We start from the raw sequence: 25,314 nt of genomic DNA, 5'->3' as shown, positions 1-25,314 counted from the left end.
TGCAGCGTCTCTCCGGCCTCGCTCCCTCCCCCCTGCTTCCCCACGGGTCCCGGGGCCGACCTCGGCCCTCCCCGCCGGGTAGCCCCCTCCCCTCCTTTTCCCTACCCACCCCCCTTCCCGGGGCTCCCGGCTCTGGGGCTGGGCCCGTGACGTCAAACCCAGTGTGGCGTCGGCGAGACTGGCCGGCGCGGGCCATCAAAAGAGCAACGTCCTCTTTCCCAATTACCCACTGTCAGTCCGGGAACAGGGGCGGACCGGCTGGGAATTAAATGTTAAATACCCCCTACAGGCTGGCTCCATTACACCGGGCGTCCAGCCGCAGCCCCCCACGCCTCTCTGCCAGCTCCAAACCACCCAGGCCAAGAAGGGCCTTCAAGATCTTTTATTTTTCCAAGGTGTGGGGAGGAGCTGGGGGGGGGGGGGACTCTCCATCTCGGTGCAGCCCGACTCGGTGCTTTTAATTAAAACGAATAAATGCCCGCCCCCCAACTTTTGTGCGTTATCAGAGAGGCGCCGATACACCGGAAGGCCTCATTTTCTCAAATATTTTCTCTTTGTCTTTTAAAATTGTTGGAAGCTCACAAGTTAACATTTTCAAGTCCTGGCGTCAGCAGCTGTTTTCACCCGAGGATGGCTTCCCCCCCTCTCGCCGTCCCCCCCCCCCCTCCAGCTTCCAGGTCTCCGGACCAAAAAGCCACGTTTGGGATTCCCCGCGTGACTTTGAACTGGGGTCCGGGTCTAGCGTCTTCTGGTCCGGGGCCGACGCGCGGAGGAGAAGCGCTTTTCAGTTTTTCTCTCTGCTTGCATCCTTAATGTTAAATCTCGGGGACTTTTAGCAAAAATGTGTGCGCGTCGGTCTGTCCTTGTTTATGAAGCGGTTTCCGCTGAATGTTAGACAGAAACTAAATAATTAAAAGGTTTGGAGAGCACCGTGTGCAGGAGTAGAGGCTGGGAGCTTGGCCGGCCCTAGAGGGAAGTGGTCAGAGTGGAAGAAAAAAATCGATGCTTCCTTACTGGGCCGCTCTCATAAACGGGAACTAAATGGGCTCGGGAGAAACATTAGGAGGGAGGCGGTGTGTGTGTGTGTGTTTAATTTAGGAATTTTCTTCCTGTCCCGTATCTAGAAACTCAACCCTGATTTCTAACAAACATCAGATTTAAGAAGACGGAGATTCCAGAGAAGCTCCAAACCCAAGATCGGGAGGACCCACGTTTCCACTACTTTCCAATAAATTTTACTAATCTTTCTACAATGATTGTGTATTAAAACACGACATCTCTCGCCCCTACTCTAACACACACACACACACACACACACACACCCCACGTTAAGGTTGAATACTGATGATTTTCCTTCATCGCATGAAAGCCATCCTCCAGAACTTACTCTTAGGGACGCTCTCTTCTATTTCGAGTTTTTTGTGTTTGCAGGGAATTTTATGGGGTGGAGGAGGCAAGAGGGAATCAATGGCTTCCGCTCAGAGAAAACCCCAAATCAAGCTCTCAGTGCCGTCCGTGGGGTCGCCTGCGGGAGAACCCACACACTGCCCTAGGGTGAGCAGAGGGTGGAACCTGAGTCTTCTTTTCCCGCCTGACCCCTGCTCGCCCCGGCCGCGTTTTCGGGCTTGCAGGCTGCAGGAGCCAGGGCGCCGCTAGGGGATGCAGTGGCTCAAAGGACCGAGAGAGGCCGGGGAGGTTGGAGCCCGCGGGGCCGGCCAATCGCGGCCCGGCCGCAGCCTCGCCCGCTGATTGGCCCCCTCCGCGGCCCCGCCCCGCCCGCCCCACCCCCCTCGCCGGGGCGTCTGGAGCCGCACCCCCTCCGCCCCAGGCTGCCTGGCCCCGGCGGTGCGAGTCCGGGGACGGTCGCCGCAGTCCTGCCCGCCGGCCGGGATGGGGGTCGCTGGAAAGGGGCTGGTTCCTCGGCTGGGGAAAAACGCCGGGAGCCGGAGTAAGTAGGGCCCTGGGCGGGGTGAAGGGAAAAGTTGGGTAAGTGGAAAGAGGCCCCGAGTTCTTGCTTTGCGGCCGCTCTCACTGTACTTAGGGACCTGGCTGGCCTGCCTGTGTCTGTCCCTTTCCTCTTCACCCATCACCATGGTCACTCAGGTCGGAAGCACGCAGGGACTGCAAATTCCAGGTCTGGAAAGGCAAAGCACGACAGCTGAAGCGTGCATTTGAGAGGCTTGCTAACACAAAAGGCTGGGGAAACCGTGCACGGCGGCCACCCGAGGAACACGCACCTTCCAATAAAGGCTCGCTCCCTTTGCCCGATTCCCCCAGCTCTTAAGCAATTCTCTCGAGAGGCAAATCCCAAAGTCCTTTGGCATGAAAACCTTTTTTTTTTCTTTCTCTCGTCGGTTTTTATAGGCACGTAACCCCAAATCCATAACGTCCCCAATACCGGATTGAATTGAAAAACAAGTTTGGTCATTAAAAAAAAAAAAAAAAAAAAAAAAAAGTCTGAAAGAAAGAAAGGCTGCCTGTAGAAATTGACTTTATGAATGGGGCAGGCCGGTTTCCCCGGCACGGAATAATCCACCGGGCCGGAATGAATTGGTTGGAGCGGGAGCCACATTTAAAGGGCCAGAGCGCGCATTCCCTCCTGCCCGCCCCCCTCCGCCCCAAACCCGGCGGGCCTTGCCCACCCGCCCCGCCGCCCCCCCCCCACCTCCGCCCCCGGGCAGCCCTCCGCGGCGCCCCCCTTCCGGTCAGTGGAGGGGCGGGGGCAGGGGCGGAGGGGTGCAGGGGGGGGGTGGGGGTGAGGTCCTGGAGCGGGTTTGGGTTGCAGTTTCCTTGTGCTAGTGATCCTGTCCCCTCCTCGCCAGCGCCAGGCTCCTCCCCCTCGGCGCGGATGACACTAGGACCTCCTTAAGTTGCGTCGCGCCACAGCTGTCTGCGAACACTGAGCTGCCTGGCGCCGTCTTGATACTTTCAGAAAGAATGCATTCCCTGTAAAAAAAAAAAAAAAAAACTGAGAGAGGGAGAGAGAGAGAGGAAAAGAGAGACGGAGAGCGCGCGCGACAGAGCGAGCCACGCAATCTGACCGAGCAGTTTCTGCTCTCCCAGGTCACACGCCTCCTCCTCCTCCTCCTCTCTGCTCCTCGAGACCCAGGTTGGTACTGGCAACTTTTTTTTTTAAGTTTGATTTTTCTTTTTCTTTCCCCCCCCCCCCCCCCCCCCCTGCTCCGTTTGGGAGGACTTTTCAAAATACTGTAAACTCAGCCCCGATCTTTTGGGAGGCTGGAAGGCAGGTCCCGGGATCGCCGTCCCCGGGGGGGGGGGGGGGTAGGGAGCCGTCGGCCGAACTGGATCCGCTCAGTGAGGGCAGGGCCCTCGCGAGGGCCAGGCGGCCGGGGATGTGCCCGGTACTCGTTCCCTGGGCGGCCGCGGCCGGGTTTGCCTCGCTCGGGAGGAGGCGTGCGCGAGTGCGTGTGTGTGCGCGCGTGTCCTGGGCGCGCGGGCGCGGGGCCGGGCGGCCGGCGGGGAGGTGGTGCCACTTCATAAACTCAGGTGCTCCGGGCCTCAGGAGCTCATCCAGGTCTCCCCGCTTCTCTCCTTCGCAGGTGAGCCGAGCAGAGCCTCGGCCTCGGAGCCGCTGAGGAAGCCCCGGCGCAGAGGAGCCTCGTCTCTGCAGAAGTCCAGCCACCCTCGCTCGCCCCCCACCCCCCGCTTTCAAATTCGGTCCCCTTTTATCCCTCCCTCCCTGGTTTTGGGGGATTCCTCTTTCCTTCCTCTTCTTCTCCTTGCTAAGCGACCACTTAAAAGACTTTTCTCCCCCTCCCCTTCTTTGCTCGCCTTTCCTTCCCACCTTTCCAACATTGCCCCACTGAAAGCAAATCGTTAAACGACCCCCGCCCCTCCGACGGCAGCAGCACCTGCAGCGCCTCGGAGCTCCCCCTCCCGCCCCCCCCACCTCCCCCCCGCGACCTCCCAGCCCGACCGCCCTCCCTCTCCGCGCGCGGGTTCCGGGCCCGGCGAGAGGGCGCGAGCGCAGCCGGGGCCATGGAGGTGACGGCGGACCAGCCGCGCTGGGTGAGCCACCACCACCCCGCGGTCCTCAACGGCCAGCACCCGGACACGCACCACCCGGGCCTCGGCCACTCCTACATGGACCCGGCGCAGTACCCCCTGCCCGAGGAGGTGGATGTACTTTTTAACATCGACGGTCAAGGCAACCACGTCCCTTCCTACTACGGAAACTCAGTGAGGGCCACGGTGCAGAGGTACCCTCCGACCCACCACGGTGAGTGCGCCCCGGGTGCGGGGACCCCCCCCTCCCCGCCCTCCAGCCGCGGCCGCTCCCCCTCCCCACTCCCGGCCCGGCTCCCGGAGGCGGGGAGCGACCAGGGGGTGGGCAGACCCCGCGAGAGCCCCCAAGTGCCGCTCCTGCCACTTTTTTTTTTTTTTTTTTTTTTTTTTAAATTGGGGCCCGGAAATGCGCGAGGAAGCAGCCTCAGCCGCCGCGAGAGTGTGTTTTTAAAAAGTCGCAGCAGGCGTCTCTCCGCGGCCGGCGCGCCTGGGGCCTGGCGCTCACCTGGAGGGCGCCGGGCCGCCCCCCTCTTCTCCCCGGGCGGCCGCAGGTCCCGGGGGGCCTCCGCGGTGCGGGGCGCGGGGAGCCCGGGCTCTGCCTCTGCGGCCGCGGCTCGCTGGGCCCGCAGCCGACGCCGCCAAACCGGCTGGCGCTCGGTTCCTTCAGAGGGTCCCGCTCCCCCAGCTAGCCTGGAGTTCTGTCTCCAGGGGCTTCGGCCAGCGTGCCTCAGTTTCTTTTTCCGGCACCTCTGCAGAAAGGCCCGAGAGAGATTTATCCACACCCCTGTTTTTGTTTTGGTTTTATGATTATTACTTTTTCAACCTTTCCCCAAAGCGAGTGCATTCGGTGGCCAGGCAGGTCCCCTGCTTCCTGGCTCTGGGGAATGGGATTCTGGAACTTGAGAGGGTTTTGCTGGAGACACTGCTGTCTTAAATTTGAGACATTCGGAGTTTTCCTAGATTCCCGGCTGCACAGAATTTTCCTGCGTCTTGTTTTTAGGTTGCCCCATTGCCTGCTTCCCCAAAACTCTCGCCTTACTGTCCCCTCCGGCCTACGACAGTCCCATTAGGCTCGCGGAGAAGAGTTAGGATCCACCACAGGGCTTCTTTTTTACGTGGGGGCGATTCCAGTTGTCTTTTGTTTTTGTTTTGTTTTGTTTTCTCCTTTCTCTTTCACCTTGAAAAGTTGGTGAGAGTTCTGAAATGTTAAGAAATCCAGCCCTGCGTGGTTGGGGGCAGGGGGGTGCTCTAAGCTTTCCAGCCTCCGTGGGTTTCTGAAGAAGAAACAGAGGCACAATTTCAGGCAAAGAAGATGGGAGCCTCTCTCCAGGCGACCGAGGGTTCCCTGGTCCCCGTGTCGCCGATGACACAGTCCCTCCTGCAGCAGGCATCCTCTGCCCTGTTGTCACCGGGCTTTAAACCATTGTCTCTGCGGATGGGGCGCTCTTTGCCCTGGTTCGGTGCAGATCAGCAGTTAAGTGGAAACGTAGAAGCAGGCTTAATATTATTTACTATACTACTTCCTGCATAACATGAATCTTGACCCCTTGGCGTTCAGAGAACTCTCCTTCCCCCTCCCCTCCCCTTCCTCTCTCAAGATTTTAGTTTCAGTATTGTTCTTAATGGTTAAATAGAATGTCAAATGCTGAGGCAGGTAGTGGATTAAAAGATCAATACGTGTGTGGATTTGCACTTACGGTTTGCATTTGCCCCCTCTCGGAGTGGATGGAGTTGTCTGAGTTATGGTCATCTTAAAACTGCGTGTTTCAAATGCAGGCTGACTGTGCTGTGTGGATAAGTCAGCTGTAAATACATAAAATGGAATTTCGTGTCTCGGGGGCTCCGGTGAAAATTCGCCCTGGGGGAATCACAACTGTGAGGGTGTATGAGAGTTACTTTATTTTTCTTTCTAAAGGATTTGGGAGAGTGGGAGAGGCAGGGCCCAGCCTTGCAAACTTCCTCCAGTGGTCTGAGCAATTACTGTTTCCTTGCAAATCGCGTTTCAGGCCTTGCCAGTCATGAAGGCACTGCAGAGGGGTCACTTGAAGGGAACCCCCGAAGGCTCCCCCTCCTCCCTTCCAAGCCCTCTCCTTCCTGCACCGGGGGCCGGGGAGCTGGGCCTGTCTCCAGGGTCCGAGTATCTTCCTGGTGCGGAGCAGTTGTGCGGCCAGGCTCACCCCTTCAGGCCTCATTATTCACAGCCGACTCTCTTATCAGGCTGGCTGGGATTAGGTCTGGGAAGGGGGACGCTGGGCCATTGATGGAAACCAATAAATCAAGTCAGGTTCTGGAGAGGGACTGCAGGGATGCCATTCAGAAAGTGTATCTGGAGAGCCCAAATAAGCCCAGGGGCCGTCTCCACTCCCTCCCAGCACCTCTCGGGTGTCAGACACAGGCCCTTCGTGCTGCTGGATCTGATGGGACATTGGTGTGGCACAGATGGGTGTAGAGGGTGTGCTGGCCAAGGTACCGGCGGCCGGCCTGGACGAGGGAGCGGGCCTGCGCCCGGGACTGTTTGGGACCGCCCGGCGGGGAGGCTGGGGTGGAGGGGAGGAACCCCAGATGCGTCCGAGGGCCCCCCCCCCAAAGCTGCTCTCACGGGCATCTCTCTCTCTCTCTCTCCCTCCCTCCCCCTGCATCCCCCGTCCCCGCGCAGGGAGTCAGGTATGCCGTCCGCCTCTGCTGCACGGATCCCTGCCCTGGCTGGACGGCGGCAAAGCCCTGGGCAGCCACCACACCGCCTCGCCCTGGAACCTCAGCCCCTTCTCCAAGACGTCCATCCACCACGGCTCCCCGGGGCCCCTCTCCGTCTACCCCCCGGCCTCGTCTTCCTCGCTGTCGGCGGGCCACTCCAGTCCGCACCTCTTCACCTTCCCGCCCACCCCGCCGAAGGACGTCTCCCCCGACCCGTCGCTGTCCACCCCGGGCTCGGCCGGCTCGGCGCGGCAGGACGAGAAGGAGTGCATCAAGTACCAGGTGCCGCTCCCCGACAGCATGAAGCTCGAGTCCACGCACTCGCGGGGCAGCATGACCACCCTGGGAGGGGCGGCCTCGTCGGCCCACCACCCCATCACCACCTACCCGCCCTACGTCCCCGAATACAGCTCCGGACTCTTCCCGCCCAGCAGCCTGCTGGGGGGCTCCCCCACCGGCTTCGGATGTAAGTCGAGGCCCAAGGCGAGATCCAGCACAGGTAGGAACCATCTCCGCTCCCCCCACCCCTACGCGCCAGGTCCTTTCTCCTCCCCCCACCTCTCCCTTCCCCTAAATCCAGGGCAGGGAGGAGGGAGCTAGAGTCTGGCCCCTCAGGGGAGCTGGCTGGTGTTCCAGACCCTTCTGAGATTTGATTTCTTCCCATTCTTCCAGCGGGGAAAGAATGAGGTGTGTCCTATCTCATTCCAGTCCTCCGAGCAGAGGGGAAGCGGGATCCAATTTACCTCACCCCCTTGAGCTGGAAAGGAAAAAGACAAACAAAAACAAATACCCTGTCCTGCCTGCCTGGGGACCTCCGGGTTCTGCCTGTAACCTTTAGTCCGTTTCCGAGACCAAATGGGAAGCCGAGGGAATAAATCTTCAGTGTTTAATGCTGAAACGAAACCTTAGCGAGCACAGGTCCGTCCTGTGACCGCCCCCTCCCCCCTTGGCCTCTGCGGCTGCCTCTTCCTCCAGGCTGAGCTCGGAGGGGGTCCTGCCGACAGGACAGCCCCTCAGACAGACGTGTATGATGAAGGCGTGGGGGTATTTGGGTGGGGGTGGTCGGGACCCTGGCAAAAACAGCACGCGCATTCTTGGCATGGAAAAGGGGGCTGTCATCCCAACTTCTGGGAGAGAGGGGGGCTCTGCCCTGGGGAAACCGGAAGGCAAATCAGAAGGCAGATGGACCAGCTACCTGAAAGCGGTAACGCAGGCAGGGGCAGGGGGGTGGAGGCAGGAAGGCGTCGTAAGACCTAGTCCTCCCCTGAGCTGAAGCCAGAAGAGGTAGGGAGGACTGAACAACATTCCCCAGGTGTGAGTCTCTCTTGCTTCCTCCGCACATCCTCCCTCAAACGAGCACCCCCTGTCTAAAGGCGCGCCGCGTTTTATTCTCTTGGTGTAGACGCTTGCTGTAGAAAACAAAACAAGACACCCAACCCCCACCAAATATCTTGGCTTTCAAAATAAAATAATCCGTCGCCAACGTTGCTCCTAACCAGAGAGGCTGAGAGACCTCGGGATTCTCTCCCTTGAGCTTTAACTGTATTTTAAAAAAGACCATTTTTTCAAAGAGGTTCTGTCTCCTCGGGTGGCTCCGTTTCAGGGGTGGGTGTTTCTGTCCTGGCTCCTTCCAACGTCTCACCTCTGCCCTCTATCTATAGAGCTCCTAACATACAAAGACGGGATGAAGATCGCTCGCTCTTTTAGGGGTAGGACGAGCAGTCTTGACACAGGGTTTGTAAAACCCCGGTTTCAGAAACTTCCGAGGGAGGACCCTGGGAGCCCAGTGACCATGAGATCACTTTTCAGGGTTTTTTTTTTTTTTTTTTTTTTTCCAGGGTGACATTCACTCTGACTGCCTGGGCAGGACTGTCTCTATTTAGTTGATATGTTTTAGCTAATCCAATTATTTTCAGACTGCTGCACGCGACAGTCGCATTGTTTATCCCGCGCCAGGAACTTTAATAGAGTCCGGATGCGGTTAGGCTGACAGAAGAGCTCAGACCTGCGTGTTCAGTACATGAAAGTCGGCAGAGGGAGAGGGAGGTAGGCTAGCTGGTGGAGTCTAAGAGAAAGCAAGAGGAAGGGAGACCTGGCGGAGGAAAGTGGCCACGCTGCCTCGCCGCTAGGCTGGGGTGTGGGGTGGAGGGTTCGAGAGAAATGGGGTTCAGCTTTGCTCAGAAAAGCCGGGATTAGGTCAAGGCTTTGAGGACTGATGGCACAGAGAACAAACCGGTGCATTTTGAGGTTAGCGATGGGATTTTTTTTGTTTTGTTTGTTTAAAGTTCTCTTTTCTGGAAGGCGCCAAGTTTTGGGGGCAGGTCGTGGTATCTGAGGCCGTCGTAGTGGTTTGTGTGTGGGGGGGGGAGGGGACAGAGCAGAGCGACTTTTCCAAGAGCCTCTGGTTTCTCGCCCCTCTGCGTCTACACCTTCAGTCTTCCGAGAGTCATTTCCTTTTTCTCTCTCTCTTTCCCCTGAACTTTTGGGGGCGGGTGGGGGGGGGGAAGAGCCGCAGTTACCCTAAACCAGAACCAGGAGCACCTATGCTCCTATTATTATTATTATTATTATTATTATTATTTTTATCATCTACTTTTTATATTTTGGGGGAGGAGGGAGAAGAGAGAAGACATTGCAATCTGGCTTTTTACTTCCCTGTTTTTATCCCTCTCTCACAGTCAGACACCCCAGAGCAGCCCATCTGGGCAGCCAGGGAGCTGGGACTTTCGGGAGTGTGGGAGCAGGAAGGAGGGTTTCCAGACCCTTCTGGGTAAAGGGGGTGTCAGTGGCACACTTCTCTTGAGGATGGAGTTCTCTGGGTTTTAGTGGTTGCTTTTTTTTTTTTTCAAGTCTTCTTTACAAACTCACTTGCCGAAGGTGGAGACGGGAGAAGGGAGGGAGGGTTGTCACCGTTGGGAGAAACGGTTGAACAGTGGTTAGAGCACCTAGTGCTTTTTTAACACCCGCCCGGGCTGTCAGTGCTGGGTCTCCCTCCACAAACAAAAGACCAAGCCTTTTAGCAAAGAGGCCAGTTCTCAGCTGTCCCTACCCTTGTCTGATCGCGGGCATCTGGAAGCCTCTGCGAGCAACCACCCCCCCGCCCCCCCCTTCCGTCCAGCCCAGTTTCTCAGGATTTCAGTTGGAGGCCAGGGGGTGTTTGAAAATGGCGGTCGAATGTCAGGAGGCCTCTGTGGTTCTTGTCACCTAAGAGAGAGGTGTCTGTCTGAACAGCTCACACCAGGCAGTGAACGAGGAGAGGGGAAAGAAAGCAGGAGACAGTCGGGGCCTCCGTTAGGAAAATCAGTTGTTTGGCAACAATGAGAAAGGGGGGAAAAAATAAGAAAAACCCAGACAAGGCAATCGCAAACTTGCGGAGTGAATCAAGACAGAAAATTGCTCTAGTGTGCAGAGCCTCGCTGAAGAGGCAACCGTTGCTCGTGTTTGAAGGTCCCTCTGAAAAGGAAGCTGTCACCCTCCCCACTGCCTGACAGAGGAAAGGAAATCTGACTGCTCACGTCAGGCTGGGAGATCCCCCAGCCCAGGTGCCTAGGAACGGGGCTGCCCGCCCCACACCAGCCGCAGGGTGACTCCACCCCAGCCTCTGCCCGAGCCCCTGCCTGAGCCCCGGGAAGAAAGGGACAGAAAAAGTGGGCACCTGAGAGGCCCCGTCTTGCCAGGTCACGGGGAGTGGGCCTGGGGGCCGAGCCAGGACCTGTCACCCCAGGTGTCAGGCTGTCACCTGACAGCCAGACCGCTGTCACCCCAGAAGGGGCCGACCCAGTGCCTACTTGGGGCCCGTGGCCCACCCGCCCCCTGGCTGGCACCTCCTTGACCGCTTGCCCTTTCCTCCTTCCTCCCTGCCTCCCCCTCGCCTGCCCCGGCCACGGCTTCTGACCCCAGTGCAAGGTGTCTGGATGTAGTTCAGTCCCCAGCCTTTTTGAGGTCTGGTGGAAATGGTGGACATCTGCCCATGTGCTCCTGGAACACTACTGCCCGTGTTTGTAATAATCTCAGGGGCTCTTGGGAGGCTCTCTGTAGACCTTTTATGGAATTTGGAGGAAAAAAAATACAGAATTTCTCTTAACTCCTTATGGTTTTTGTTTGTTTGTTTGTTTGTTTTGCAAAAGGAAAATGGACAAAAACTATTCAGTACCATCGTGAACTCCAATGTCAGGCAAAACCCCTCCATTTCTGAAAGTCTTTTTCCTTTCCCAGACCCTGTCCCTAGAGGAAAAAAAAAAAACCCCACAAAAAACAGGCTTATAGATGTGAACCCCTCCCCCCCCCCAAGTTCTTCATACTTGGTTTAGGGGTTTCCAAAGGCCAAACAGGTCCCAGAGCCCTCGAGCCAGCCTTGTTCTCCTTGTACAGGGAGCCGGCCAGATTCCCAAGCAGCCTGCCCGGTTTTCTTCCTCCACCCTGTGTCCCTGGTGGTTTGGAGTTAGCCGATTAATCTCCTAAAACGAAACAACTTTTGGGGGCTCATCTTTCTCCCTTTCCTTCCTCCCAAACCTCCCCCCTGGCGCCTCCGGAGAAAGTCCCCTAGAGAGACCAGCTCTGGTGGGGCCCCTGGCTCCTGCCGGCCCTCCGGGGGGATCGGGGGTCGGGGGTGGGGGGTGGGGGGGCGGAGTGGGGGTGAGGGGGCTTCTCCCGGTCTGGGGTGTGGCCTGCGGAGCCACTGGTCCACACCTGGCCTTGGAGGATGAGGCCCCCCCAAGAGCTGGGCAGGTTCTCCTAGAAACTGCCTCCCCTTCCTTCTCCCGAAGAAGTTGCAAAGAAATCAGGGACTGGACTCTCCCCTGTGGTCCTCAAGTGCCGTTTTGAGGGAGTCTCTCCAGCAGCTTTCCCTCCGGAGATGGGTCTGGGTCACTCTCCCTGGCCCTTGAGTGAACCGGCCGGGCCGGTTTTTTTGTTTATTTTGTTTATTTGTTTTTTTGGAAAAAGCAACTGTAGAGAGGCCTAGGTTAAGGAGCCGACCAGGAGCCCCCCCCCCACCCCACCCCATTTTTCCTTAACTGGCCTGTTCTGATCTTGCCCCTCACGCTGCTCTCCTCCCGCCAACATCTCCAGGGGCCTTGCCTGCAGATTGCACCGTTTCCAACACCTCCTGGCCTGGTCCAGCTGGGGTCACACTTACCCTTCAGTCTCTGGCACAGTGGCTGGAAAATTCTAGAAAACCTTGGCCTTTTCTGGAGAGAAAAAAGATGGTGGGAGAAATGAGTGGATCCCGCTGGGTCTTCATCTATTACTTGCCAGCCAGGGATGTTTGCGGTTTTACTGGAAGTAAAATCTAAAGCCTGGGGTCCTGAAATCAATCAGCCGATTGATCGATCTATTCATCTATTTATTATCTGTTTATCTATCTCGCCATTGATTACTCTTTCCTTTTCCACCACCGTCCTAATCTCCGTGGTTGAATCAATCTGCGGAGACAGACCTGGCGATGACAACGAGGCACCTTTATTTTCCTTTGAAGGAAATGAGTGGAATGTTTTGCTCTGCCGTTGCCCAGGCCTCAGAATTTTCTCAGGGAACTATTTCAAGTTCAAATCTGCCTTCCTCCTTGGCTGTGCCTGATCTTCCTCGTCAAGTCAGGCAGCCCCAGAGCAAGGTCCTGCTGCCTTTTCTTCATGTGTCCCTTCTTGGGGCCAGAGCCACACGGTGACCCTTGTCCACTTGGGAGCCACCTGGAGGGAGGTGGGGGTAGGAAAGTTTCCTAAAGGAGGGAGAAGAGAGAAAGTTCTTGATTCTACTTTCCTTCCCTCGTTCCGAGGGAGCGCTGTCAGCTTTTTCTGTGTGTTTTTCCTCCATAAGTGACTTATGTGTGATCTTGTTTCCAGAAGGCAGGGAGTGCGTTAACTGTGGGGCCACCTCCACCCCGCTGTGGCGACGTGACGGGACTGGGCACTACCTGTGCAACGCCTGTGGGCTCTACCACAAAATGAATGGACAGAACCGACCCCTCATCAAGCCCAAGCGAAGGCTGGTGAGTCCCCCCAGAGAAGCACTGATCTAACACAAACCATTGTGTGTTGTTAATTTCCTCTCTTCAGGAAGGAGAGCTTTCTGCAGGAAATTGGCAGGACAGCTCAAAATCATGTCAGCTTGCTTGGGATAGTTTTGTTTTTTTTCCCCTCCCCTTTTCTTTTCTCAAGTTAGACGTACAGAAGAGCTCTCCCTCTTTTTCGTCTTGACAATTCCTAAGTCCCTTACCGAAGTTTTAAGGATGCTGGCTTTCTGGTGATCGTATCCCTAATGTATTTACATGAGAGCTTTAACGGGACGCCAGCAAGCGATGTAAGATTCGCGGATAATCACTGTGACAGGTGGGACGCAGACGGAATGTTCCAGCCACCGTCTAGGACGTGTCCCTAAGTGCCAGGGCTCCTAGTGAGCACGGTCTCAGTGCGCTTCCTTCGTGCCGTGGATGAGTCTCATGAGCCCATGCTTGAAGATTGATGGGGCCAATTAACTGAGTTTCTCGAGCAGCGGCCAGTGAATCTGGTGGAGTTTGCCTTCTTCCGTGGTCTTGAGAATTGAGAACTTGCCACAGCTAATTCCTTTGGGAAAAACTTGTGTGATTCCTGTCCTGCCTCTTGGTCTCCTGTCTCCTGCATTTGGTCTTAGTTTCCCTTTGAACTCCTGTCGGTAGGGTCAGGGTTTTTGGTCCCCTGCTTCCTTCTTTCTTAAATGTCTCGACCTTTAGGAATAATACTCAAGGAAACCTGGCACCACCAAACATTTATAAAGAAAATCAACAGAAGTTCATTTGTAAGCTTGTCTTTGGTACCTCAGGCTCGGATTGAGTACCAAGTGTATGCAACAGACAAATAAAAGCAGGCTTGGCAAATGACAACCCTAACCACAGTCAAGAGATCAAAATGCTTTTTGTGGTGATGACATTCACCAAGCAGAGAGGGGAGGAGGGGAATTTCCCCACGCAGATTAATGGATAAAGGTAGCATCCATCAAATTCTAAGGGTGTGTGTGTGTGTGTGTGTGTGTGTGTGTGTGGTGACGGGGTGGGGGGCGGACAAATCTTCTGTATTCTTTTCAAAGAATTATTTGTCATCTCCATCAGATTTTAGTGCAACTCAACACCTTTCGCATCCTTTTCAGAAGGAAAAACTTTCTAGGGATGGAAGTGCCCACGTGACTTTAATTTTTGGCGATCCGTGGTCTCTAAGCTTTATTCCTTCTGATCTTTGCCCCCTTCGCCAGCCTTTCTCAACCTCCCCCTGCTTGTCCCCGTGCACTTGGGTTTTTCTTTTTTTTTTTTTTTTTTTCCTTTCTCTCATGTGCAAAGCTAACTTCCTAGGAAAAAGCTGCCGGATATCTGAGCACTGGAGATAACTCATAAACAGCAACTCAGCTTCCCCAACCTAAACATCAAGATGTTTGAACATATCAGAACAAGACGTGTTTGAAAAAAAAAAAAAATGGCTGGAGGTGTTAGCACAGAATGAATATGATCGCACCACAAAAGAATGTTCTGAATCACTCAAAACCTGGCCTTAGTAAGAAAAAAAAAAGAAAGAAAGAAAGAAAGAAAGAAAGAAAGAAAGAAAGAAAGAAAGAAAAGTAAGAAAGAAAAAAAGAAAGAGAGGAAAAGAAACATAACTAACAACAAAAACTTTCTCGTTCAAATAAGGCATCGTACCATCAGCATAACTGGACTTTTTTTCTAAGGTAAAAAAATAAAGAAGGAAAAAGAGGGTGTAAAGTCTCAGACGATGGGCTGAATGATGAGTGAGAGTGCATTTGACATTTTCTTGGGGTTTCTACTGTCTGGGCAGATCGCATAGGAAGGCTCTACGTGCATTTTATAGACGTGTGTCTTCATTCATCTTTCATAAGTCTCCAGAACTCTGAGTAATAATTTCTTTTAATTCCGGAGTTCATTGGCTGTCGCATTTAAAGTGTCTTTTCTTTCTTACTCATCTGTTCTGGGTGGTTTTACATTTTTAGTTCCATAGAATTCATTTGCTCCAGAGAGCTACTCAGAGCAAGCCCATTCAGGATAGAGAGCTATTTTTTTTTCCCCCGTCCTTAGATGTATTTGACTTCTGAGTACCTAGAACTTTCTTTGTCTTCTTTCCTATAATTCCTGTTCCTTCGTGCCAGTGCCGTGTCTCCGGTTTGCTATTTTTGCTTTGCGCATTTGCAGATTCAATGCAGAACACCCAGCCCATCCTGGAGCTAGTTCTTATGCATGATGCCTGCCTAACACTGAATACACTCCAGCAGGAAAGAGAACAGATGACTGCAGAGAAGATCCATACGATATTTTTTTCCCTCGTGTTGCCAGGTTTTCCGTGTGTCTGAGGGCTCGCCGAGTAGTTGGCTTTATTAATGTACTTTGTCTCCTGCTAGTGAACCAAACACTGTGGCTTTTAGAGGGTCTGTATAAATTCGCCTAGAGTCTGTGGACCAGAGACGTGTTCTGAGGCTGCTTGTATTTATGTGGCTGTCACTATACGGGGAGGGACTAACACCAGGAACCTCATCGTCTGGAGCTTGAATTTGACCGGCTGGCAGTGTGTAGTTGCTGAGCTGGGAAATCTGGTGCCTGGGTAGATATTAATCTACTATATCTGAGTATCTCTTTTAAAGAAGAAAGTACAGGAAGATAGTAATAATCACACGGTAACATCATTGTCAGAATCATTAAGCGCTGATTTTATGTATCATTTTCTTCCCAAGAGCATGCGAGTGAAAGTTATATGCGTCTCAGCTTAGCACATTTCATCAAGGCAGGTGGGCATGGGCATCTAGAGGAGGTCAGGACTAGGGTGAATTATTCCAAAATGGGCAGCCGGAAAGTAGAATTTTTTTAGTTATGACAGATGAGAGCTGTTTTTTTTTTTTTTAAGTTATTAAAAAAATTTTTTTAATGTTTATTTATTTTTGAGAGAGAAAGCCAGGCAGTGAGTGGGGGAGGGGCAGAGAGAGAGGGAGACACAGAATCCGAGGCAGGCTCCAGGCTCCCAGCTGTCAGCACAGAGCCCGACGTGGGGCTCGAACTCCTGAACCGTGAGATCATGACCTGAGCCGAAGTCGGACGCTTCACCGACTGAGCCGCCCAGGCGCCCCGAGAACTATTTTTAATTCCCAGTTTTTTAGAACACAGAAAATAAAGAATTACCGAAAAAAAAATCTAAAAAACAAACGAAACCCATGACCCTGCTATGGAAGCTTCCAGGAAGAGGAGCACGTCTGTGGGACAATTTAGTGGTGTTAAAGGAGGGGAGTCAGTCGGGTTAATTGAGAATTTCCACCAGGGTTCCCATATCTGGCAACTGCCTAACTTTTACCTGATAAAATATTGATGGAAAAGCACACCACGATCCCTATGTTCCAGGCTTTTATAAACATGCCAGAACTTTCTTGATCACAGATAGCTGAATTCTTGTTCTTTCTCTTGCTTTTGATAATATATTTGAGTCCAGAGCAGGGAATACTTCTGCAGTTAAAACTTTCTGTTTATATCGGGGGATGAGGGGTTGACAGCAAAGGTAATAGGTCCAACTTGATTTTCTCTGGAAACTTTGTGAGTTAAAAAAAAATTTTTTTTTAAAGCACGGACGTCGAGAATAGCACCCTTGTAAATTTAAGTGCATCAAAAAGTGAAAGAAAAATCTCCCTCTTCGAGGAAATGAAGGCAGTGACACAATCGAATAATTAAAATTCAAGCTGAGTCTGACATCTGACCTACAACTATTCTGCCCTCTGAGCAGCGAGTAGGAAATACCTAATTTCACGAAGGTGAAATGAAACGAGAGCTGGGCAGGGAGGTGTTCTGTTGATGAGCCGAATTCTTCGTGCCTTTCAGTTTGTCTCATGAGCTGGAAGCCAGCTAAGGGGAGTGAGGGTGGCAGTCGCCAGGAGTGACCCGGCCTGGAAGGATGGGCTGGTGCTGGTTTGAGGCTTGGGCGTCGTGCTTGGTGCTTCCTAAGAGGGCAGGTCCTGGGAGCTCCACACGTGCATACGCGCACACACACACGCACAGACACACGCGGACACTCTCCTACTGTGCTGGCCCTCTGTTCTCTTTCTAATCCAGAATTTCTTCGTTTGGGATCTGTCAAGTGCTCTCGATGTTTGGGCTTCCTCTTCTTGTGCTGTTCGTGCGTTGTGATGGGCCGATCGCCTCATGGAGAATTGAGAATTGCTATTTTCACGGTTGCCCTTGACAAAGACCCTCCCCCCCCCCCCCCCCCAAGAGCCCGGTACCAAAACGAATCAGGTGAATTCCGTGTTGCCACCCATAAAACTTAAACATCTGGCGACCAGGGAGGTGGCGTGGGCCTCGGATCCTCTGGACCCCAGCCTGGGGAGCGGCAGGCTATGCCCTGACCACCGGACCACGGTCTCACCTGCTCTCGTGCCAGGGATCACGTGTAGTTTTCTTCTTGAGGCAGCTTTTAGGGGTCTTTGTTATTTTCATGGGGGCCACTTACTAGGTTTGATTTCAATGACAATGACAATTTTTTCTTTTCTTTTCTTTTTCTTTTTTTTTTTTTAAGTCTGTCTCCGTAGTTCTGAAAACACATTTAACATCTGGTTTGATTTTACCCTCCCTCTCCCTCCCTCTCCGCCCCTACTCCCAGTCGGCAGCGAGAAGAGCGGGAACGTCCTGTGCAAACTGTCAGACCACCACTACCACTCTCTGGAGAAGAAATGCCAACGGAGACCCCGTCTGCAACGCCTGTGGGCTGTACTACAAACTACACAATGTAAGTGTCACGGGGCCGGGACCGGCGGCCGGCCTGGGGCGGGTGCCCAGGAGACACCGTCACCCACCGCAGGCTTCCTTCTGCATTTGATGGCCGTCCCCCGGGCCCAGCAACAGGCCTCAGGTGAACAGTGCAATAGGGAAGCGACTTGGCACAACGCGGCCGTGCGGAGGCCGGAGAGCTTAGGGCAGAGAACGACGCGGGTCCCCCAGGTCGGTGTGGACGATGCTGTGCGATGCAGCGCCCCGGCGTCCACGGTGGGCCCGCTCCGGGCTTCCCCGTCCTCCCTTGGGAAAACAGTGATAGCGTGGTGTTCCTGAGAGTTTCAACTTTTTGCAAGAGAGAGAGAGAGGGGGGGGGGCACGCAAGAAAGTGTGATGCGTGGCACAGGAAGTCTTCAGACAGAGGACAGTTCGGTGACTCAAAGGGGCAGAAGCTCTTCACCTCTGTGGTGAATTTTAAGTGGATTCTCAGCCGCAAAGACATGGAATGAAGCGTCTGCGAGATGTGGCCAAGGTGTCTTTGTCCTAAGCAGCAGAGAACGGAGGGAAGCAGTGGAGTGAGGTTATCCAGAGAGCAGGGTTGAAAGAAACCCTCGTTTCCTCTTCTGTGTCGTGTGAGCAGAGTGAGCAGAGTTGCCCGTCAGTCACCTGGGCTCCGCTGGGTCATTTCTGGTCTTTTCACTGGGGGTCCTCCCGGTTTGCGATATGTTTACGTTAAAAAAAAAAAAAAAATCCTGGATTTTTTTTTTTTTTTTTCCTGAAATAACTCCGGCTGACAGGCCATGACCTAATGAGGCTTGAGGTTCAATTATTCCCAGAGGAAGAAGGACCGTTTCTCTCTCTCCAGCTCTCTCTCACTGTCCTCTTTTGCCCTGATTCTCCTAAAGCATCTTTGACGGTGTGACTTTGGCGGAGGCCACGGCGGTGCGGGGAGAAGGCGCGCGTCTAGCTCAGGGCCGTTTCCCTGGCACGTTCACCCTAGCTGGGAGTCGGGAGGAAGTTCTTCTGCTTAGAGTTTTGGAGTCCCAGAGAGCTTCTCAGGGTGGTCCCAGCACCCCGGTCCCTTTTTGCCTCTTGGGAATAAGCTCCTGCGATTTCCCAGGGACCCTGCAACCCTCATGTGCCTGCCTTTGGTGTCATCCCCTCCTGACCTGGTCCCCGTGCAACGCCCAGCCTAGCGGAACTGGCCTTTCTAGTTCTTGTGTCTCAGATCCTCCGAACGCCGTGTACCCCTGTTTATCGGCAATGAAACCCTAGTTCCGTTTTCACTTTGGGGACTCACTTGCTCACTGCAGTGGAGACAAACAGATTTGCGATTAAAATCTGGAAGGTTCCGGGCATCAGAGTTTATGGGCTAGCCAGTCACCAGCCCAGCCTCTCCGGTTGCTTTTGGCTGTAACTCATGGTTTTCAAAGAACTTTCAAGTTACTTGATTACCTTTGAGCCTCAGGTAGTCCCATGATGTAGACAGGGCAGAAATTATTCTATTTCCGTTGTGCTTGAAGAAGTTATGACTCAGAGAATCAACTGTCTTGTGCAAACGGACATGGCTGATGGAACGGAAGAGCCGGGCAGGACCGATTTCCGAGCAGCACAGGCCTTCCGGGGAGGTCAGTGGCGTCAGGACTGATAGGGACCAGTGGAAAGTGAACACTTTCTCAGTTCAGAATGTGCCAGAAGTTCAGTTCAAAGCGAGGAATTGTCTTCCCTATTCCCAGAGGAGCCCGGGAACGGTGGGAAGTTACCCGGCTCTAAATTTCTCTGACGACTTAGCCACGATGAGATATGGGCTCAGTTGTGTCCAGTCTAAACAAAGTTCTGAAGGGGATCGATTTCTCATCAAATCAAAGAACAGTCAGGGAACCCTCTTTGCTGCTCCCTCCTGGGAGAGAAACTTGCTCCCCTGGCCGGTGTGGTTTTTCTGTCTTCGCTGGTTTAGCAAGACCTCACAGAAGGAGGCAATTGATGTGTATTTAACGACAGGAGATTATAATCTATTAACGTTCTCATCACATCATGTTTGGTTATGCCCACCTGGATACCTGTATATGTTTATGTATAGTTCCTTTCCTCTTATCTAGGTGTTTCGATAACTACCTATCTCAGGATCAGTGTCTCTAGGTGGCGTTGAGACTAGTTATCTGGGTCTGTGCTGCTATCTGGGTAACTAGATATTATATTTAGATATCTGGCTGTGTATATCTAGATACCGGGTAAAGAGCTGTGTGTCTAGACATTATCTTGGGGGAAGATTTGGTGTGACAATAGATTCCTATCACCTCTGTAGTCTGCGTCTTTATCTTGATTGTCGCTTTGAAGAAGGAACCCTGAGATGTGCTTTTGGCAGTGACCTTTTAGCTCCTCTGCCTTCCTGGTGCGAGGGGGGGATTGGGTCTCAGCTCCAGCATGTGGCTCTGTGCCCCTCTTCAGGGTGACCTCTCCCAGCTCAGCCGCGGGAAGCTGTGTGTCTACTGCTTCCAGAAGCTTGGTTGGCCGCCTCTCTCTCTCTCTCGACGGCTGGAGTCTCTCTTCCTGGACTTGCCCTTTCTAGCTTTGGGAGCGGACAGGTAGATCCTAGAGCCACGAGAGCGTGGGGGAGCCTCTCGTCTTTCTCCCCCTCGAGGGCCCGGGTGGAAGGTGACACTTGTCCCTGCAGAGCCAGCAACGACCGAGACCCTGACATCACCTCCTCGAGTTGTTTTGCCACATCCCGACGACGTGTGGCCAGATGTGTGGTCCGCTGTGTGGGGCAGCTGTCTGCAATTGAGTTTAATCCCATTCTGACTCCTTGTGGGGAGCGGTCTCTGATGCTCTGTAAAGTCCCCTGTCTTGATTCTGTCTCCCCCACCGGGAAAATGTATTTTAAAAACAAAACAGACAGAAGCTTCTCGAAAAGAGAGGGAATGGCATGCCGCCTCGGGTGCCGCAGACTAGCTGAAGGCCTTTGGGGTAGGGCCTTGCCTGTCTCTTTCCTGGAGCTCGCTCCTGTTGCACAATTTCCGGGACGAGGGTGCCCGCATGCTGGCCCAGTACTGCGCGCCCCAAAGTGGCCGTCGAGTCCTTGGTGACGGGTTGGGGGGCCGTTGGTCTAGTAGAAGTGCACAGTCAGAACCGGGAGGGAATTGCAACTTTCAGTCATCAAAGTTGCTGTGACAGGGGCAAGAGACCACCTTGTGGAGAGACCCGCTGGAGTAAAACACGACCCCAGAGCCTTCAGGTTCCAGGGGAAGATCTTACAGTGCCTCTTACTGCGATAAAGCCGGGCGGGAGAGAGGCGACCAAAAATTACTTTGAACAGGGGTGCGACGCTAGTCTGTCAGGGCAGACAGACCTACACCCTTAAGGTCGATCGCGTTGGCTGTGGTTTTATGGTCGCAGCACAGATGTCGGAGAAGGAGACAAGATGTTATATCCTTCTTGAAGATTCCCCAGGTGCCTCCGCGCTCATGAAATGTTCTAAGGAGATTCTAAGGAAATAAGACCAGTTATTGTATTTTCGATACCAGAGAAATGCAGTCCTAGTGGGTGGGTCTCTAGAATATGGTCCCTGGGAATGCAGAGTTTCCCAAGGCAGATTCTCCTCCAAGTCACTGATGTGGACAAACGTAAATAACACCCGGGGCACCTGGGTGGCTCAGTCGGTTGAGCATCCGACTTCGGCTCAGGTCATGATCTTACGGTTCGTGAGTTCGAGCCCCACATTGGGCTCTGTGCCGACAGCTTGGAGCCTGGAGCCTGCTTCAGATTCTGTGTCCCCCCCTCTCTCTCTGCCCCTCCCCCGCTCACACTCTGTCTCTCTTTCAAAAATAAATAAACATTAAAAAAATAACCAAACCCGTAAATAACACCCTCTGCCTGGAACACCTTACCCCTGGTCTCTTGGTTTCTGAGGCTGACAGTCAGTGCTCCTCCACAGACTGGATCTGCGTGACTCCTGGTCCCTGGGAAGGAGACAGGAAGGGGTGGGGGGAGGAGGGGCCCCGGCTGCAAGCAAGACCCCCGGTGTGGGGCAGTCAGAGCAGCCTTGTGGAGGTGTGAAAGCCTGTGTGCCCTTTCAGAGCCAGCCAGAAAGTGTAAAAAAAAAAAAAAATTGATCTTTGTTTAGATTAACAGACCCCTGACTATGAAGAAGGAAGGCATCCAGACCAGAAACCGGAAAATGTCTAGCAAATCCAAAAAGTGCAAGAAGGCACATGACACGCTGGAGGACTTCCCCAAGAGCAGCTCGTTCAACCCGGCCGCCCTCTCCAGACACATGTCCTCTCTCAGCCACATCTCCCCATTCAGCCACTCCAGCCACATGCTGACCACCCCGACGCCCATGCACCCACCGTCCAGCCTCTCCTTCGGACCTCACCACCCGTCCAGTATGGTCACCGCCATGGGTTAGAGTCCCTGCTCGATGCTTCAAGGCCTCCGGGCGAGAGTCCTTCCAGCCCCTTCTACGTGCGTTTTTGCAGGAGCAGTATCATGAAGCCGAGATCCGATGGATACCCGTGTTTTGAAGGCACAAAGCAAAATGACGTCTGCCACTTTCTCAGAGGCGCTCGCTGTGGCCTCTGTGTTCTCAGTCACTGAATCTGGATCCCATTTGTGAATAAGCCATTCAGACTCATCTTCCCTATTGAACAGGGTCTCTCTAGTGCTGTGAAAACAAACAAACGAGCAAGCAACTGAGCTGAACGTTGCATATAACTTATATTGTAAGAAATACTGTACGTTTGAAGAAGACTTTATGGCATCCGGGGAGCTGTAAGAAAGGCATGAAGGACGCCAAGAATTTTAAGGAATACGGGGAAATCAAGTGTGGAAATGGAGAAGAAACTAGGTCTGATATTCAAATGGACAAACGGCCAGTGTTGTTTCCTTTCACTGGCCATAGTTGTTTGATGCATTAAAAGAAAAACAAAAAAAAAAAAAAAAAAAAAAGGAAAAAAACAACAACAAAAAAAAGAAAAAAGTCGTAGGCAAATCATTTGTTCAAAGCCGTGGGCCTCTCTGTATAGGAGAGTCTGTGAGTCCCAGGCAATCAGTGTTACCACTCGCACGATGCCGTAGAGGGGTTCAGCAAGCCTTTTCCGGGCCCACACGCTTTGTGAACAAGTCCCTTGTAATTGTTGTTTGTATGTATAATTCAAAGCACCAAAATAAGAAAAGATGTAGATTTATTTCATCATATTATACAGACTGAATTGTTGTACAAATTTATTTACTGCTAGTGTTAAGAACTACTTTTTGTTTTAATATTTTCCTTCTTTCTCCAGTTTTTTTTTTTTTTTTTGGTTGAATAAACTAGACGATGTTCAGTTGACCTGAGGCGGCTGTGCTCCGGAGGGTCTATTTTCCATTTTGTTCCTTGATGATATTTATTAAATAGCTTCTAAGGGCACAGCAGCATCCGGCCCCTCCCTCCCGCACCCCACAGCCTGTGCTATGAGGGTAGCAGGTGTACGAGCTACCGACGTGCATGTCAGCGACTTGGGCTGGACAGACCGGGTCCTGAGCGCGGCCTGCCTGATTGTTAGCTCCCTGTTGTGTTCTGTGTTAGTGATCACTGCCTTTCATCCAATCTGTTGGGATAATAATATAAAAGTACACAATAAAGTGAAAATATTTTGAAAACAACCAAGTAACATCGTATCAAAGCGGTGGCCAAGCTCTTCTAGAATCTGGTAGCTCTCGCTAATTTAAACACAAAACCCAAACGTGTTACGTTAGCGGCTAGGACATCATGCAAACCTGAGATAGTCAACAGGTATTCCTTTGGGAGGCTGGGCGTCTTCAGGGGTCTCTGTGCAGCCCAGAGGCTTTCTCGGGGAGTGGGATAGGGGGGGCCGGAGTACCTTCTGTGTCCCCTCGTGCGCCGCGGCCCCTCCTGCTGGCCCGCAGGGCCTCGGGCGCCTCGCAGGAGCAGTGGGAAGATTAACTCGCGGAGATGCACCAGCGGACTACAGCTGATGGATTCCTCACGCTTCTCTGCAAGATGTGACGGCGCGGGGCCGGTGCTTGAGTTCATCTCTGTTTTCCTTTCCTACTGTTGAATAACACCACAGTGGAGGGTTTATTGGCATGTTTGCGGAACACGAAAATAACCGTTTTTTGTAACTTACGCTGTATAGTTTCCTTTTACTCTGTTGGCAGAATGTGTAACCATGGCACACATTTTAAAATCTCTGTTAATCGCCTCTCTGCTTTCTTAGCAAATATTTTAAACCTAAGGCTAAATGTTGAAATAAAGGAGTTAGAGACCTACTGAGCTGCAAACTGGAGATCTTACTGGCTCCTGATTAATGACCCGCACTCGGGACGTTGTTTTCAGCCACTTTTGAAGCACCGAGGGCTCCCATCGTCATCAATTGCCGTATTAAATTCGGGAGATTTTCTCGTGTGGTTCCAATGCCTCAAGACCTGCCACTTCTTTTCTTCGTGAACAGATTTGAGTCCGTGCTCTTTCACCTTAAGAAGAGAGAGTTCAAATTCTTGACATTCTTGGGGCGGGATGGGGGGTGGGTGGGGGCGGTGCGCGCACACACACACACACGTAGAAAAATCCCAAACTCAGGACGCACACAGCCACGTTGTGTGTTGGGTACTGTGGGGATTCTGGCGTCTTTGATCCTACTTCTTCAGAGAAGTGTCCTTTTATCATTCTGTCCGTTGATTGAACCTGCTAAGATATTGCTAGAAGATCGTGTGACAGATCTAAAACATACTGATAACGATGATTCGGTTACTTTTTTGGAGCATTGTCATGTGTTTTCATGGTTTTGTTCTTTTTTTTTTTTTTTTTTTCTTTTGACTTCACGTTGAATCAATAGAAGGCACAATAGAAGAGCAGTGTGAGAGAGGGTTTAGTCTAGGGAAACTCTAGAAAACTCTAGAACGAGATTGGGGAGCCAAAATATTGCTGGAATCTTCTTGAGGAAACTGTCGTCCCTAATTACTTTTCAACCTGTTTGACCTCACTTTTGAAATAGTTACCTTCGCTTCTCCCTACGAGGTTAGGTGTGAAATACATGTGCAAATTTGGACCGTTTCTTTAAACCATTTAAAAAGCCAACATACTAGAAGAAAATAAATGACGTAGGGATTGAACACTTTTGCTGTTTACGAACCCCTCGTACATGGTGGTGGAAATTCATGAAGTTACAATTTAGAATTTAAGCCCTTCTATCATGTTTTCAACAAATACCTAGTGAGCGTCTAGGTTGGAGTCCATTTAAAACCACTTTTTTTTTTTTTTTTTTTTTTTTAAAGCAGATCAGGAAATAGAGAAACCAAGACTCCAGTGTCTTACTCTACATGTGGGACATTTACATGGTATTCCCCTTCAAGAGCTGTCTACATGCACCGTGGTGAGGCTCCCAGTCCGGCCTCTGGGTTATTTGCCAGGCAGACAGAAGGCTGCAGAAGCGGGGACCCCCAGAGCACACCTCTGAGGTGGCTGTCTATCTTCGAAGCCTTTCTTTGGCCTTAAAATCATTTTAAAAGCTTCCTCCTCATCATGGGACTTCATTTTAGTGTTTCCTAATTAAGAACTGTGTGCAGGAAGCAAATCCTTTGCACGTCTGTGTGCCGGACTTGAATTTAGTAAAAAAGATCTGTTCGCAAAATTCAAACCCAGAAACTCAAATGCCATCCTTCCCCCCACTGCTCTGATACCTCCCCCACAGCAGTGAATTGTCCCATTTACATTTAAGAGATTTAGAATCACTATTACTCCATGCTCCCTTCTGTTCCGCACCCCCTCGGTCCTCGACCCCCAATCCACCCCAAGGTCTAGAATTGTCTCTGTGATCTCTCCTGGACAGCAGTCATGATGGACTCCTCTAGATAAATCCCCTTCAATTACCAAG

At 52.5% G+C, this 25,314-nt stretch overlaps 1 protein-coding gene across 3 annotated transcripts; it reads left to right on the top strand.

The window, feature by feature from the left end:
- The first annotated feature begins 1,824 nt into the window (after positions 1-1,824).
- On the top strand, positions 1,825-23,722 carry GATA3 (GATA binding protein 3). Of its 3 annotated transcripts, none has more exons than XM_058681937.1 (6): positions 1,825-1,948; positions 3,561-4,240; positions 6,683-7,219; positions 12,561-12,706; positions 17,331-17,456; positions 21,564-23,722. In XM_058681937.1, the coding sequence occupies exons 2-6, from the start codon at positions 4,000-4,002 to the stop codon at positions 21,846-21,848; spliced, it is 1,335 nt and encodes a 444-aa protein (XP_058537920.1). In that variant the 5' UTR covers positions 1,825-1,948; positions 3,561-3,999; the 3' UTR covers positions 21,849-23,722. The 3 variants fall into 3 exon arrangements, with proteins under 3 accessions (XP_058537920.1, XP_058537921.1, XP_058537919.1); XM_058681938.1 differs by lacking the exon at positions 1,825-1,948 and adding an exon at positions 2,889-3,109 and having other exon boundaries at positions 12,564-12,706; XM_058681936.1 differs by lacking the exon at positions 1,825-1,948 and adding an exon at positions 2,891-3,109.
- The last annotated feature ends 1,592 nt before the right edge of the window (positions 23,723-25,314 follow it).

This window comes from Neofelis nebulosa, chromosome 8 (genome assembly GCF_028018385.1).
Source record: "Neofelis nebulosa isolate mNeoNeb1 chromosome 8, mNeoNeb1.pri, whole genome shotgun sequence".
NCBI lineage: Eukaryota > Metazoa > Chordata > Mammalia > Carnivora > Felidae > Neofelis > Neofelis nebulosa.
Note: the sequence above shows the minus strand (reverse complement) of the source record. Positions and strands in the feature narration are given on the sequence as shown.